Source organism: Aricia agestis, chromosome 6 (genome assembly GCF_905147365.1).
Source record: "Aricia agestis chromosome 6, ilAriAges1.1, whole genome shotgun sequence".
NCBI classification, from domain to species: Eukaryota; Metazoa; Arthropoda; class Insecta; order Lepidoptera; family Lycaenidae; genus Aricia; species Aricia agestis.
In genome coordinates, this window is record NC_056411.1 from 20,588,811 (window position 1) to 20,603,022 (window position 14,212).

The 14,212-nt window shown below is 38.8% G+C and overlaps 1 protein-coding gene across 1 annotated transcript; it reads left to right on the top strand.

Annotated features, from left to right (window-relative positions):
* Nucleotides 1-201: 201 nt before the first annotated feature.
* LOC121728186 (arginine/serine-rich coiled-coil protein 2) lies at nucleotides 202-13,789 on the top strand. The gene is made up of 10 exons (XM_042116322.1): nucleotides 202-450; nucleotides 3,068-3,139; nucleotides 4,520-4,598; nucleotides 4,854-5,010; nucleotides 5,240-5,333; nucleotides 6,005-6,054; nucleotides 6,931-7,089; nucleotides 12,491-12,642; nucleotides 12,815-13,084; nucleotides 13,254-13,789. Exons 1-10 carry the CDS (start codon nucleotides 385-387, stop codon nucleotides 13,433-13,435), a joined length of 1,281 nt encoding a protein of 426 aa, XP_041972256.1. The 5' UTR covers nucleotides 202-384; the 3' UTR covers nucleotides 13,436-13,789.
* Nucleotides 13,790-14,212: the final 423 nt, after the last annotated feature.

Genomic DNA, 14,212 nt, shown 5'->3' on the forward strand with positions numbered 1-14,212 from the left:
TAAAAAATGCAATATATTATATTATGTGTATTTTTACTTTTCTTACTTTAAAACAACAGTAAATAAAGATGGCAGTATTTAGGCATTTTTTACTACAGGCTTTGGCAGTTTTTTGACCAAAGTTTGGCAGGATCTGTAATTTAAATATGGTCACCCTGGCCATATAATATATACCTACTAGTAATCTGTGGTTCCCAATTTTTGTGAATGGAGTCACGAATTTATGATCATTGATTAATGAATTCTGATTTCTGTTTAAAATCTAAATATTCCCAGCCTTTTTCATTTCAAGGCATAGAATAATACCACTTGAATAAAATAGATTGTTGTTAAGTAAGAAATATATTGAATATCATAAAAATCTGTGATCAGTAACAACATAATATGGATTCGCTGGTTGGCTACGGAAGCGACGACGAAGTTGAGTCTGATCGCTATGGCCAACAAACGGTAAGTTGTTAGTCTTTCCATTACTAATTCCATTATTAAGAGGTACATTTTAAAAAATCTGCCCAAGGACCAATTTTATCATGTACGAGCTTTTTCCCGCGGCTTCGCTCGCGTTAAGAAGTATTATTATATAAAAACTCATCCCCTATATGGGGTTGGAATTTATCAAAATCCTTTCTTAGCGGATGCCTACGTCATACCATCTACCTGCATGCCAAATTTCAGCCCGATCCGTCCAGTGGTTTGGGCTGGGCGTTGATAGATCACTATGTCAATCAGTCAGTCACCTTTGAGTTTTATATATATAGATAGATAACTAATAATACTATACTACTTTTAAGTTGAAGATGGTGTATAGAGTCTTAAGAGGATACCACAGCGGCTAGAGAAATGAAAAAAAAGTACGTGTAATATCTATAGCTGTCTCCCTTACCTCAAGCCTATACCGTAGAACGCGATAGAGACAACTGCAGAAAATCCAGAAAATCAACGATTCGTTGTCCCCTGATTCCTTCTCCAAAACTTAACCGATTTAAGTACTTTTTTCATTAAAGATTAAAAAAAGGCTTGAGCTGTGTTCCTATGTTTTGCTTTTTTTGTATAATCTATCCAAATCTGTTTTCTGGACGTTTGAACACAGTGGAAAATCTGGCCATTTTTTTGGGTTTTTGAACGTTCATATCTTATTTAATAATTAAATTATGAAAAAAATTAAAACATAGGGACATTGTATTAGTGGCCGTAGATATTCAGGAAAAAAATTATAACTCTACTAGCATTATCCAGGGAGGAAACAGGGGACAACGTTTGTATGGAAAAAATGGCGGTGTGGAATCCTCTTAATACCATTATGGAGATGACAACTTGTAAGTTAACATACAATGTTATCAATTATTTTGAAACATTACTTTTAACAGTATGTACGAATCACTTTAAATCTACATTTTAAATATATAAATATGTCCTGACACCCGTGTCAGATCCTTTAATTAATGTCATGATCTATGGCATATTGTATCAACTCTGCAGTATATAGAATCTACATTTTAAATCTTATATATAAAATTCTCGTGTCACAATGTTAGGCAGCATACTCCTCCGAAACGGCTTTACTGATTTTAACCTTTAAGTACACGCATTCTTTTGGGTAACGTTCCGTCACGCGTGGGGTATAGAAGTACCCCAATATAAATATACGTATAAATTCAGAATAGTTTGATAATTTTTAAAACCTGTTATGAGAAAAGATATTATTTTATTTATAAAAAGCATTTATAAATAATAAACTAACCATTATTGAGACAGTAAAGAATATTTTTATGAACTAACCAATCTCGTACATAGAATTTTTAGGGCACATGTTTAATGTACTTAAATTCAATAAAAATGTCTACCTCTGACTAACTTATTATTTTTTTCTAATAAAATAGGACTTATAAATAAGTAATCAAAATAAAACTTAACACTAAACATTACAGAAAAAAAAATTGACAATCCTTCAAAAGTACTACCCTAAACTAAAATTATTCCTTGAGTAGGCTAGGTAAGTAATAAATATTTTACTAAATGAGGCTTGCAAATAGTTTTATAGCAAGGCTCTTGTTCGTAACAATAATAATTAGTTCTGGAACAATAATAGCATCTTCGCTTCATTTTTGGTGCACTAGGTCCACCTACCTCTAACTCTTCCAAAATGTTTCCAAAAACTCGAGACTGACGGCGACTATTGTTTGAGTGACGGGATCTATGAATAATAAAAACTAAGGAATCGTAACTCCATACAGAGGTCAGTGCTCCCATACTATTACCGTTTTAAATTTGGTTCCTTTTGATCTGTCATGTAACGTCAGCCTAGTACCGCTCAAGGTCACCTAAATATTGCAAATGTATTGAAATGTGTACCTAAGGTACACTTTTTTGACAAGTATTGTGGAGCATGTTTTTTGACGGAGTTACTTTTCCTTAGTTTTTATTATTCGTAGATCCCGTCACACAAACAATAGTCGCCGTCAGTCTCGAGTTGTAATAATTTACTATTATTTATTCAACAAATGCACTTATCAATATAAAAAGTACCCACAGGCACAGTATAGCAATATTATGTCATATTGCTATACTGTGGGCTGTGGCACGGGATAGCGATGGATGTTGCCATGGTGACATACTTATTTAGTCACTTCAATAAATTAATACGGGCGAACTACCTTATATGGCAAAGAAACGTTTGCCGGGAAAGCTGGTCTTTATATAAAAATTTATTTCCAATTGTGTTAGAACGCTATAACTCAATAAAGGCTAAACCGATCAATGTTGGTGTCAAAACAATCCTGGAAGTACAGGGGAGGTTTTTAAGTGACACGAAGTTCACAGGGACAGCTGGTAATAAAATTATAAGCAATTGATATTTCTTATTATGTCCATTATCATTATTATGGCTAACTACTGTTATATGGTTAAATCATTTTCAAAACATAATAATAATAATGATATTTAACAAATATTCTCTTAATATTATAAGCCATCTGTCTGTAAATATTTTATACAAGCCTATAAAAATTTAACTAAAGAAATGGATATTAATCTGCTTTCTCTGCTTGACAATAGACTGATATTTTAGGTGGGAGGAGCAGGGATGCGCCGCCGAGAAGACGACACCAACTACGACAGTGTCAACATGGACATGAGTGAGGTGGGTTCTCTGCTACTGTATTCCTTCTCTCTGAGTAGTCGGCTAGAGCTTTACAGTTCAAATATCAGGCAGTCTGCACACTCGTAGAGAACTGTTTTGTATTGTATATTTACTACTTATTATTGCCTATTTGTAGGTATTTCATTCTGTATTTAATATAGTTCACAAAATTAAACTGCCTTCTAAATTTTAAAAATTCATAACTCTAGCAAAAAAAAAAATTAATAAAAAATAAATATAAAAAAAGTTCATTCAACGATGATATTAACACTTTTGTTATTTTATATGTTGTCCATTTGTAAATTGACACAAAACAAAAGTCAAAAGACACGTCCATGGTGGCCACAACACGCACTGCCGGGTTCCGCACGTCTGACCCATGTGAGTACATAGCCTTAAGTCCCACAATCCATCGGCAATATGGTTTTAAATGTTAAGTACATATTTCAAATCAGTATAACATAAGACAAATTGTACTATGATAGAATGGTGTCCAATTGTAAAATTGTTTCTAGTATATAATATGTTATGTATACAAGTCTCGTAAGTGTTATGTATATGGTTATTGTGGAGCAGAGCACCAGACTACTGCTTCTATACTTTCCGAGTTACATAATGTGTATAACTGTTGCCTCAACTGTCATGTTGAGCAGCCAGCACCAGCAAGTGCTTTGACAGAAGTGGCTACAAGCTGAGGTGAGGGTCATAGCCACCACTTTACAGTAGTCATTTCTCCAGAGCGTTGACTATGATGCTCAGATGCCTCCTGGCTCCTGCCGCTCTTGTCACTGTGCCACTACCGCCCTGCTCGCGTATTTTGAGATAGCATCGTTGAGGATGGACCGTATTGATTGATCCCATTGATCTGCCATGAACTGGTTTTTTAGAAAACAAATATTAAAATCAGATCATACCTACTATGTATAGATTTTTTGGGAACGGCTGCCTTAACACTGCATTCAAACTGGTACAAGTTTGTTTGAGTTCAGTGTATGTATGTTGTACACAATATCAGTGGTTGTAGAGTTGTAGCAAATATCCACTCAGCATCAACAATTTTCCTTTGATGTAATCATTAATAAATGTCTCTATTTTTTATTAATCAAATCAAGAAAATTATATGTACTATTTAAGAATAGGGGACGGGGATTCATTATTTTATTTTTAAATCCTATATCAGAAGTTTATTGAACTTTAAAATAATTAAAGATTTAAAAATAATGTTTCTTGTGTTGTAATATATGTATACTAAACTGATCTTGTTAATTATTTTTTAAATATTATATCTTATATTAATAATCCAATACAGCATTGTAAATGTTGACCACCCCCAAAACGAGAGAGTTGAGCACGAGTGATAAGATCAGTGACGTTCTACAGGACTCACAGGCGGAGTCCGAGCCCGAGCTGCCCCCGGCCGACGGCGGGCCTCCGCCCCATCACGACATCCATCAAACGAGTCAGTATTTTTATTGTTATATAATCTTGTTGTTATAGGGCGTTCACTGCGTTAAGCGTGCGCCCGGCGCGGCCACCCGCGAGCCGTGCTTGTTTCATATTGTCATCTCAAGGCAGCGAACGCCCATAATAGTTATTACTATTCTACTAAACTAAAGTTTTTATTTTTTAAGGCAGAAAAGAATAATTATATTCCTGCTTCTAAATCGCTACAGTAATTCTGTTAAAAAAACAAATAAATTGTATATTTTTGCAGACGATGGCGGTGATAGCGACAGGTCGCGCGACCGTGACGGCGACCGAGCGCGCGACGACGACCGACCGCGCGACCGCGACGGTGACCGACTGCGCGACCGCGACCGCGACCGCGACTGGCGGCGGGACGTATCTCGTCGCGATGACCGCCCCTACAGGTACACTTCGTGTTGCGAGACTTCAAAACGCAATACATAAAATAATTTTATACCATATATATCTGTTTATACCATATATGTCTTATGTTAAATAAACGTTATTATTATTATTATTATATAACTCATCTTCGGTCACACGTCCTTAATACCACAATCCAAATTTCCGGTATCGATATATTTTATCTCTTTCTAAAGATTTTGTGTCAAATGAATACGGCGTACTTGGCAGATCTGACCGGTCGGAGCGGCGCTCGCATGACGGTCCGCGCCGCGGCCTGCTCGGCGACCGTCCTGACGACCGACCCGCGCGACTGAACACCAAGGTATATGTTGCAATAATGAGATTATTATAAATTTGTAAACTTATTATTATAGTTTGTGCGTTTTAAGATGATATGGGTGACAGTTCTCATATTCCTTGCTACAGATTTATTTTACAAGAAAACAAAAAAAAAATCAAAATATAATAAATTATATTCCATCTACAAAAAAAAAATGTTTCCTATAATTGTAAATGAATAAAAATGAAAAGTTTCTAAATGCTAACTTATTAATATAAAATTTTAAATATTAACTGTGAAAACAGGAGTATAAAATTATTGTTACGAAAATATTTTAAAAATGTCATGATGCATGAAACGGAAATTATGCCAATAAAGATTGACACTGTTGAATCGAAGTCAAATCGATAAAAAGGGCGGCCATTTTAAATCGCCGGCGCCACTCTGAAACGTCAGTACGAAATCGATAATTTCGATTGCAATTCCTTTACGAAGTGATTCGATATTTTTAAACTATCGATTAATTTTTGTTAGGTAACTTCCCTACTATTGTCAATTATAATGTGTCACGCATATCATCATAAAACGCACAAACTATAAAATGAGATTATTATAAATATATTATGTATAACATACAGTGTTCATTGCTACTCTAGAAATACAACGATCGTCGTGACCATTATTAACTTACGTTTTCTGTACTGTGTGTCCAGTACGGGGAGGCAGCGCGCTCGCACGACGCTCGTGACGCGGTATCACCCAGGTGCGTACAACCTCTTACAAGTTCTAAGAATTCACTTTTTTTTAAAAGTGAAACTTCTTTAGGCGCGTCGAGAGTAAAGTTTCAAGGTCGCGTCACGGCGATACCGTCACGGAGTAAGGCGACGATTTTGACATTTCACTTCTGACACGTGTGCTCGTGAGCGCATGGACCAATCAACGCGTCGAAAATTTTTCATTTATAGCTACAGCTCCACATATTTTTTAATTTTGTGGTTCCACATAATTAACTTAAGGAAAATAAGATTCTAAGGGCCTGTTTCACCACTTCCTTATAAGGCTATCTACCCATTAACTTGACAGATCAAGTATGGAGAATCTGTCAAAAAAGTTGTGAATAGCCTATTAGTATTAGGCACTTTATCAGAAAGTGGTGAAACAGGCCCTTAGTTTATAGTTATAATTTTATTTTAATGTTCTTTTATACATTATTGTTTGGATTAATCGTATGAAATAACTTTACTATTTAATAATAAAAATATATTATTTTGAGTACAAAATGATGTAAAATCTAATAACTTTTAGATTATTTTAAATGAGAAATCAAATATGATAAATGTGTTACACTTTTTAAACTAACGTAATAATGCAAAATAATATATCTCGTTAGTGAACCCTAATTCCCGGATCACCTGATCGAGGTCATTGCGCTCGCGCAGCGCGCTTGTACTAGGGTTGACAATTTTTTTTACGATGCGGTATTTAATTAAAAATGTATGGAAGAAAAAAAATTGTCTTTCAGCGCTGCTACTTTTGCAGGAACTCTATGCAAGGGAAACATGTAAGTTGTAACACACCCTAAAGTATTATCACTTATTTTTGTTACACCCTGTATAATATGTACTTTGTAACTTAACAGATTCGTGGATCGCGAGCGCGGTGACCGGCGCGAGAGAGACAAAGAGCGCGACAGGTCTCGCGACCGTGACAGCGATAGAGCGCGCGACCGCGACGGTGACCGACACCGCGACCGGGACCGCGACCGCGACAGTCGCTCGCGCCATTCCGAGGACAGAAGGTCAGTGCTCACCTACGATTTATAAAAATTAAGGAAGAGTAAGCCCCAATTTCACCAACGTCTGTTAGTGTTAACAGCTTGTTAAAATGTAATGTCTTCTCTTTCATTCATATGAAAATCGAAAGAGGTAACGTCATATTAATTCCGGCTTTAACTTTAACAGTCGTTGGTGAAATTGGGGCTAACTGTGTCAAAAAATATTTTGTCGACGAGTCTACAAAATGTGACCCGAATACATGCATTAATTTATGTGTAAATATAGAAGTGACAATTAATTTCAAAGGCTTTGTTTCGTAAAGAGCAAGGAACCTAATTGGTGTAAGTACCTAAAGTTGGAAATTTTGGAAAAAAACTTCATTTCGGCGGCGAGAGATGAAACATGTGCCAATCGATAGTACATCAAAATACAACTAGGATAAATTTCTCTGGTAAAATGTCGTAACTGATACGGTTTCGGAATAAATAAGAGTTAAAAAAATATTAAAGCATATAAAACTTCTAAATTGTAATTTTTTTTTTTTAAATAAGGTTGACGGCCCTTACTTTTTTAGGGTTCCGTACCCAAAGGGTAAAAACGGGACCCTATTACTAAGACTTCGTTGTCTGCCCGTCTGTCTGTCCGTCTGTCTATCCGTCTGTCTGTCTCCAGGCTGTATCTAAAGAACCGCTATAGCTAGACTTCTGATTTTTTTACAGATTGTGTATATCTGTTGCCGCTATAACAACAAATACTGAAAACAAAATAAAATTAATATTTATGGGGGGCTCCCATGCAACAAACGTGATTTTTTCGGCCTTTTTCGCTCCATATCAATAATGGCAAGAGTAGGGACTTGGATTTTTCACAAATTGGGTATTTCAACAATTTTTTTTTTTTTGATAAATGGAAAGATCATATCCTCCTTTATATAATATGATCCTCCACCTCGAAGATGGATAAAACTTGAGTCGGCACTCTCACCACAAAGGAATTGAAATTCACTTTGTGGCGAGAGTGCAGACGCTCCACCCTCAAGGTGTAGGTGATCTTCTCGCGGATGTAGTTTACGACGTCTTCGACCGTCATGGACCAGTGCAGGCGCGACACGTAGAATAAAAACAGTAGTACTAACATACCAACAGAGAGAGTCGCCTATGCAAGCCCCGGGAGGGCCTCTGTTCGGTGACAGGAGCATAGCGACAGTGCTTCGTGCTTCAAAGAGGACGGGCCCGCCATTGATACGCGGGCGGACGATTGTCGAGCCACGGAGTACAGCTCACGCGTTCTCGCGACTCGGCAACGGGCAGACGAAGAGTACCGACGGGTTTTAGTGGGTAGGGCTGCGGCCACAGTACTAACATACCACGAATTGTTTAACAAACCAATGTTTTTAATGAATGCGTACTTCTAAACCCAAAGCCTTACATTTATTAAAACTGAAAACCAAAACACACCTTCAGTACTTAAAATAGAGTTTGTTTTACTACAATCAAAACGGGCACTTAAGACATTAATTTTATTATTTCGAGTCATAGGGGCATCAGTTTATTGTGGATTTACTAAAAAGTTTAGCTACATACATGGCATATTATGAAATTGAAATTTAATTGAAAAAACATTTTTTAAGGTTTTTGCATTAAATATCAATATTATTAATAATAAGGTTGTAAAATAAGTACATTAAAAAATCAACAATTTTTTTTTCAAAACACCCGATTCTTTTATAAAATGTGTACTATAATATTAAAATAAAATGAAAATTTAAGGGGGGCTCCCATACAAAAAATCCAATTTTTTGTCGGTACGGAACCCTTCGTGCGCGAGTCCGACTCGCATTTGACCGATTATTTCAATTCACAGAATATTCAGAGGCGAAGCCTGTAGGCTTGTCCTACGTGGAAAATTAAGATGATTTTGTTCGGAGTAGAACCTTCTAAAGTGTAATTTGAGGGAGATACAATCGCTTTTTAAATGACACTGCTCCCGTGTCATCCGCACTGAATCGGTTAATTGCATAATATACTTATGCAATTAACTATGTATACGTATAGGTTATTTTGTTATACATTGTATAATATGTATTACGAGCTTTTGAACGCGGCTTCGCTCGCGTTAAGAAGTATTATTATATAAAAACTTTCATCCCCTATTTGAACCCCTTGGGGTTGGAATTTATCAAAATCCTTTCTTAGCGGATGCCTACGTCATACCATCTACCTGCATGCCAAATTTCAGACCGATCCGTCCAGTGGTTTGGGCTGTGCGTTGATAAATCACTATGTCAATCAGTCAGTCACCTTTGAGTTTTATATATATAGATTACTAGCGATCCGCCCCGGGTATAAAATATATAGCTACTGAAAAAAAGATTAAAATCGATAGCCTATGATTCACGTGGTCTACTTCTTATCTGTGCCAAATAACATAAAAATTGCTCCAGTAGTTCGCGAAATAAGCCCTTTCAAATAATTTCCCCTGTTATTTCCACATTCTCCTATTCGTCTTAGGAGATTCGTCGTCGTTCCTTCCTCAATAAATGGACTATCTAACACTGAAATAATTTTTCTAATCGGACCAGTAGTTCCTGAGATTAGCTCGTTCAAGTTAGCCCTTTCAAATAATTTTCCCCGTTTTTTTCCACATTTTCCTCTATTTATTCGCTCCTATTAGTCTTAGCTGGATAAAATATAGCCTATAGCCTTCCTCGATAAATGGGCTATCTAACACTGAAAGAATCATCAAAATTCGTTGCGTAGTTTTAAAGATTAAAGGGAACAAAGGGACATGAGGGAAAAAAAGCGACTTTTTGTTTTACAATAAGTATAGATGAGGAAATACTTTTTTATGTTCGTGAGTACAGAAACATCATATTATTTAAATACCTAATACATCATTTTATTATAATACAAAATTCATTAAAGATTTCGTTTATCAAGTTTAGAACATGGCCTTTCTGTTAATCATTAATTTCTGAAAATAATTAAATCGACGACTTGATAAGTAAATATGTACTTATCGAGCGCCATCTTAGTTATCATAGTTTGCTTCAAAATCTAAAATGTCAGTGGCCTGTAATCCCGCCTTAAGGGGGGCTCCTATACAATAAACGTGACGTTTTTCGGCCTTTTTTGCTTTCAACGGGTTAGATTTCAACAGGTAGGCATTTGATTTTTTCACTAAGGTCTTTATTGTATGTGTACTTTAGACCCAGTTTCATCAAGCAATGTTAAATAAATAATGGTTTGTTAAATCAGATAATGGCCTGTTAGAGCTATCGAGCGTTCCACCATGCCCTAATGTCATGTAAAATCACCTAACACGGTGTTAAATTTAATTCTTGCTATGGAGGTCCGTTAAATATTTAACAGGCTGTTATATGAGTCAAAATAACAACTTTCAAAGACAATAATATGCAATATCAATAAAATAATCTGTTTTGACTTTTGAGTATTTCCGCCATGTTTCCGCTACGTCCTTATTATTAATTATTTTCATAGTTATGAATAATTAATTATTTTCACTTTGCCAAAAATTCAGCCTTGGGATTTTCCTTGACATTGCAAATATACTAACTTGTATCAAAATTACCAAACCGAAATATGTAAATAAAAGTTTGTATTATGATTCATGTTTTCAGCTTTGAGTTTTGACTGATAATAATTATTAACCTGGTAAATTAAGAAGAACTATTATAGCGTAACAAATGTATGCGATCGGTGATATTTTAATTTGGTCGCATTATCTACTATTATGCTACTGTAGCGGCCTTGGGTAGAGCTCAGAGTAAAACACACGGTGAAGGTGGTAATGACAATGAACAATTTATTCACGATTCTCACGCCTTATATACAAAATTGTGAAAATTAATTCCAACGGCGAACGTCAGGGAGCGCTGCAGTCGTCGTCCGGTTTGCGCATGCGCCGACCGAGGATATAAATATTCCCGGCGCACGCGCTGCACCTCAGTTCGATGCTGGCAGGTCGACGGACGGGTTCTACGTCACGGCTGCTCCGTAGAGTAGGACAGCACGATACTCAACGCGCATGCGCGGTCCCCACATAATATGAATATGCGGCGACGCACGCGCGGAGCCTCAGTGCAGCGCTCGCTGAGTAGCGGAGTGGTCTTGCGGCGCGTCGCTTCGCCATGCGGGAACGAGATAGCGCTATGCGCGGCTCTGCGTTCTTATAAGAATGGTAGCGCGCGCGCGGCGCTCAGTGTAGCGCTCGCAGGCCGGCGCGCTGGTCATGTGGGACGCCTCCATACTACTATGGAAGAAAGTGACACATTGCAGCAAACATGTCGTATTAATCTTGTACATTGCAATTTCGTCGCCTTATAACAAGAATGAACGAATTGATAGTTGTTCACTCGTTGTTCACTTAACATTGCATTTATTAATCCGCTGTTAAATTTTTACTGTGGGACATAAGTATTTTAACAGTCTGTTTAATTTTATAAGCTCCGTTAAGTAATGCCTTGTTAGGATTTAACAAACACAGGTTGGTGAAAATGGGTCTTAATATTTAACAATAATATTAAAACAAAATATAAATTTGAGGGGGCCTCTCATACAAAAAACACATTTTTGCTCTATAACGGTACGGAACCCTTCGTGCGCGAGTCCGACTCGCACTTGGCTAATTTTTATTATTCGTATGTACTCACTGATAAACGTTACTAAACACGCGTGTGTGAATTAACCCTAGACACTTGAACCATCAACCAACGAACCAACCCTTCGAAACTTAGCTCTAATACTTCTTTAATCCTTTCATGGTCTTTCGAACCGGAGCTTTCGTCAAATCTCAGAAATCATGTGTTATTCTTTTGTTTTGTTAGTTTAAATATCACACGTATATCTTTATGTTTATTAAGGTCACAGCACACATATCAACTCGGAAAGGGATGGGCACCGTATCGCCTCGAGCTGTTCAATATTGTTTGTATGAAACTCCCTACTGCAACGCACACTAAGCGGAACCGTAACGTAAACGCTTCGCCTCGGAATTCGGAACAGGCTCCGAACCGGGTGCGACGCGTGGTCAACTAGTCGTCCACCCGTTTACGGCTCTTCGTCCACCCGCTTACGGCTCTTCGTCCACCCGCTTACGGCTCGTCGTCCCCGTGCTTACGTCTCTCCGTATTCAAGCTTACGTTTCTTCGTCCACCCTTGCCCCTTCCCCGAGCCGTAAGCGAGGCGTCGCCAAGCCGTAGCCGAGTTGACGAGCAGGCGCTACTGATACGCTTCGGTTACGTGCATACGTTAGGTTGACGCCTGGTTGACAGTGAGGCGAAAGGCGATACGGTGACGATCCCTTTCCGAGTTGATATGTGTGCTGTGACCTTCACCCTGTTTTAACTGAGTGATCCTAAATCACGAGCGGTGTATGCGATTATTGAACGAGTATGTGTGTCAGGTCCGGGCGCGTGGGTCGCTCGGAGCGATCGCGGTCGCGGTCGCGCGGCGCCGCCTTCCCGCCGCCGCCGTCGAGCGACCGCCACTCCCCCGGCGGCGACTACCGACCCTCCTACAAGGTCAACAGGAAGCTCGAGGTCATGGAGAAGATGGGTGAGTGTGCACACGTCAAATGGTTCTGTCAGAGTATATACGACACACGTGACTACTAAACTATCGTATTCGCGTGTATCGTACCTCCCAGCAAAAATAGATTATCTCACTAGATTTTAGGGTCCGAAACGGGAGGTGCTCGTAATTATAGTTGTTGTGATATCATCCGCAGGTCTGCAGATCAAGACGCCGGACGGGTCGATGGCGACGGCGCGGGAGTTGCGCGCGGCGGCGGGGGGCGGGGCGAGCGGCGCGGCGGGGGGCGGGGCGCTCGGCGCGAGCGGCGCGCGCGTGCTGCAGCAGGTGCAGCGCCGCAAGCTGCTGTGGGCGCACAAGGGCGGCGCCGACGAGGCCGCCAAGTGGTCCGGCACCAGGTTCGCGCAGGACTCAGACGGCCGCCAGGTCTCCAAGTTCATGCGACTCATGGGCATCAAGGACCCCGGTGAGTGATACGAGCTTCGACACCCCGTGTTTGTTGATACACGGGGTATCGAAAACTAAGCCAAGTAGTTAGCAGCAGATAATATTTTTTTAAATCGTTAACGATAAATTTTACGTAAAGTATTAAAAATAAGATTAAACGACGCTTTACGATAGTATGGTTTGTTCAGCGGCGCTGGAGGGTGCGGGCGGGGCGAGCGGGGCGGAGGGTGGCGCGGGGGCGGCTGGTGCGGATCCCACCAGGAAGCAGGAGGAGCTGTTCCAGGCGATGCAGGCGCAGTACGACGTGGCGCGCGCCACCACGCACACCATGCGCGGCGTCGGCCTCGGCTTCACGCGCAACCACTTCTAATTCAAATCCCTTTAAAGGCGCTAATCTCAAAATTAAAAACTTTACCGGTTCGATCCTTCCTCGCACGCGTGGTGTGGCCACCGTGGAACTCAACATTCTATAAACAAAATAACAGACTGAATATCTTTTGCCTGTTCTTTCGTGTACGAAACCCCGTTCCATGGTGCCGTTTCGCCTGTTGGAATACTTATGGTTTAGGCTGTTTTGTGTAATCAATTTACCATATGAAAATGAAGTCATGAGAACCGACTAGAGTTATAAAATTCAATATGCAGACGGGAACACTTATTTGTTGCCCTGACCTGTTCGAATCCTGCAATTGTAATGTTTTTGTTATATCGAGTCACTCGTAGTGTTAAGTATATTTAAGAGTGTGATATAGTTTTGTTATGTAAGTATCTACATAAGTATGTATTTTCTTTTATAAGAGTAGTGAGCGTTGTTATGTGTATATGTGTATATTTTCCTTTTAGTTTGTAAGTTTATGTTAAGTCGCCAATCAGTGTTGGCAACAATCACTACTGTTATGAAAATATTATAATAATAGATACCAATATAAGTATTTTATTAATCTGTGTAATAAAAATTAAATACTATTTATAACATTAACACGATTTCCTTTCTTTTTTAGGTAGATGCCTCCATTTCCTTGCCTTTCCTCGATTATGACCTATTTATTCAAAATAGCCAATAGGTACTATACAGGTGTCCAAAACTATGTGATAACTGATAAATGATAATACTTTAGGGTGTGTATGGGGCCACTTAGAGTTCGCT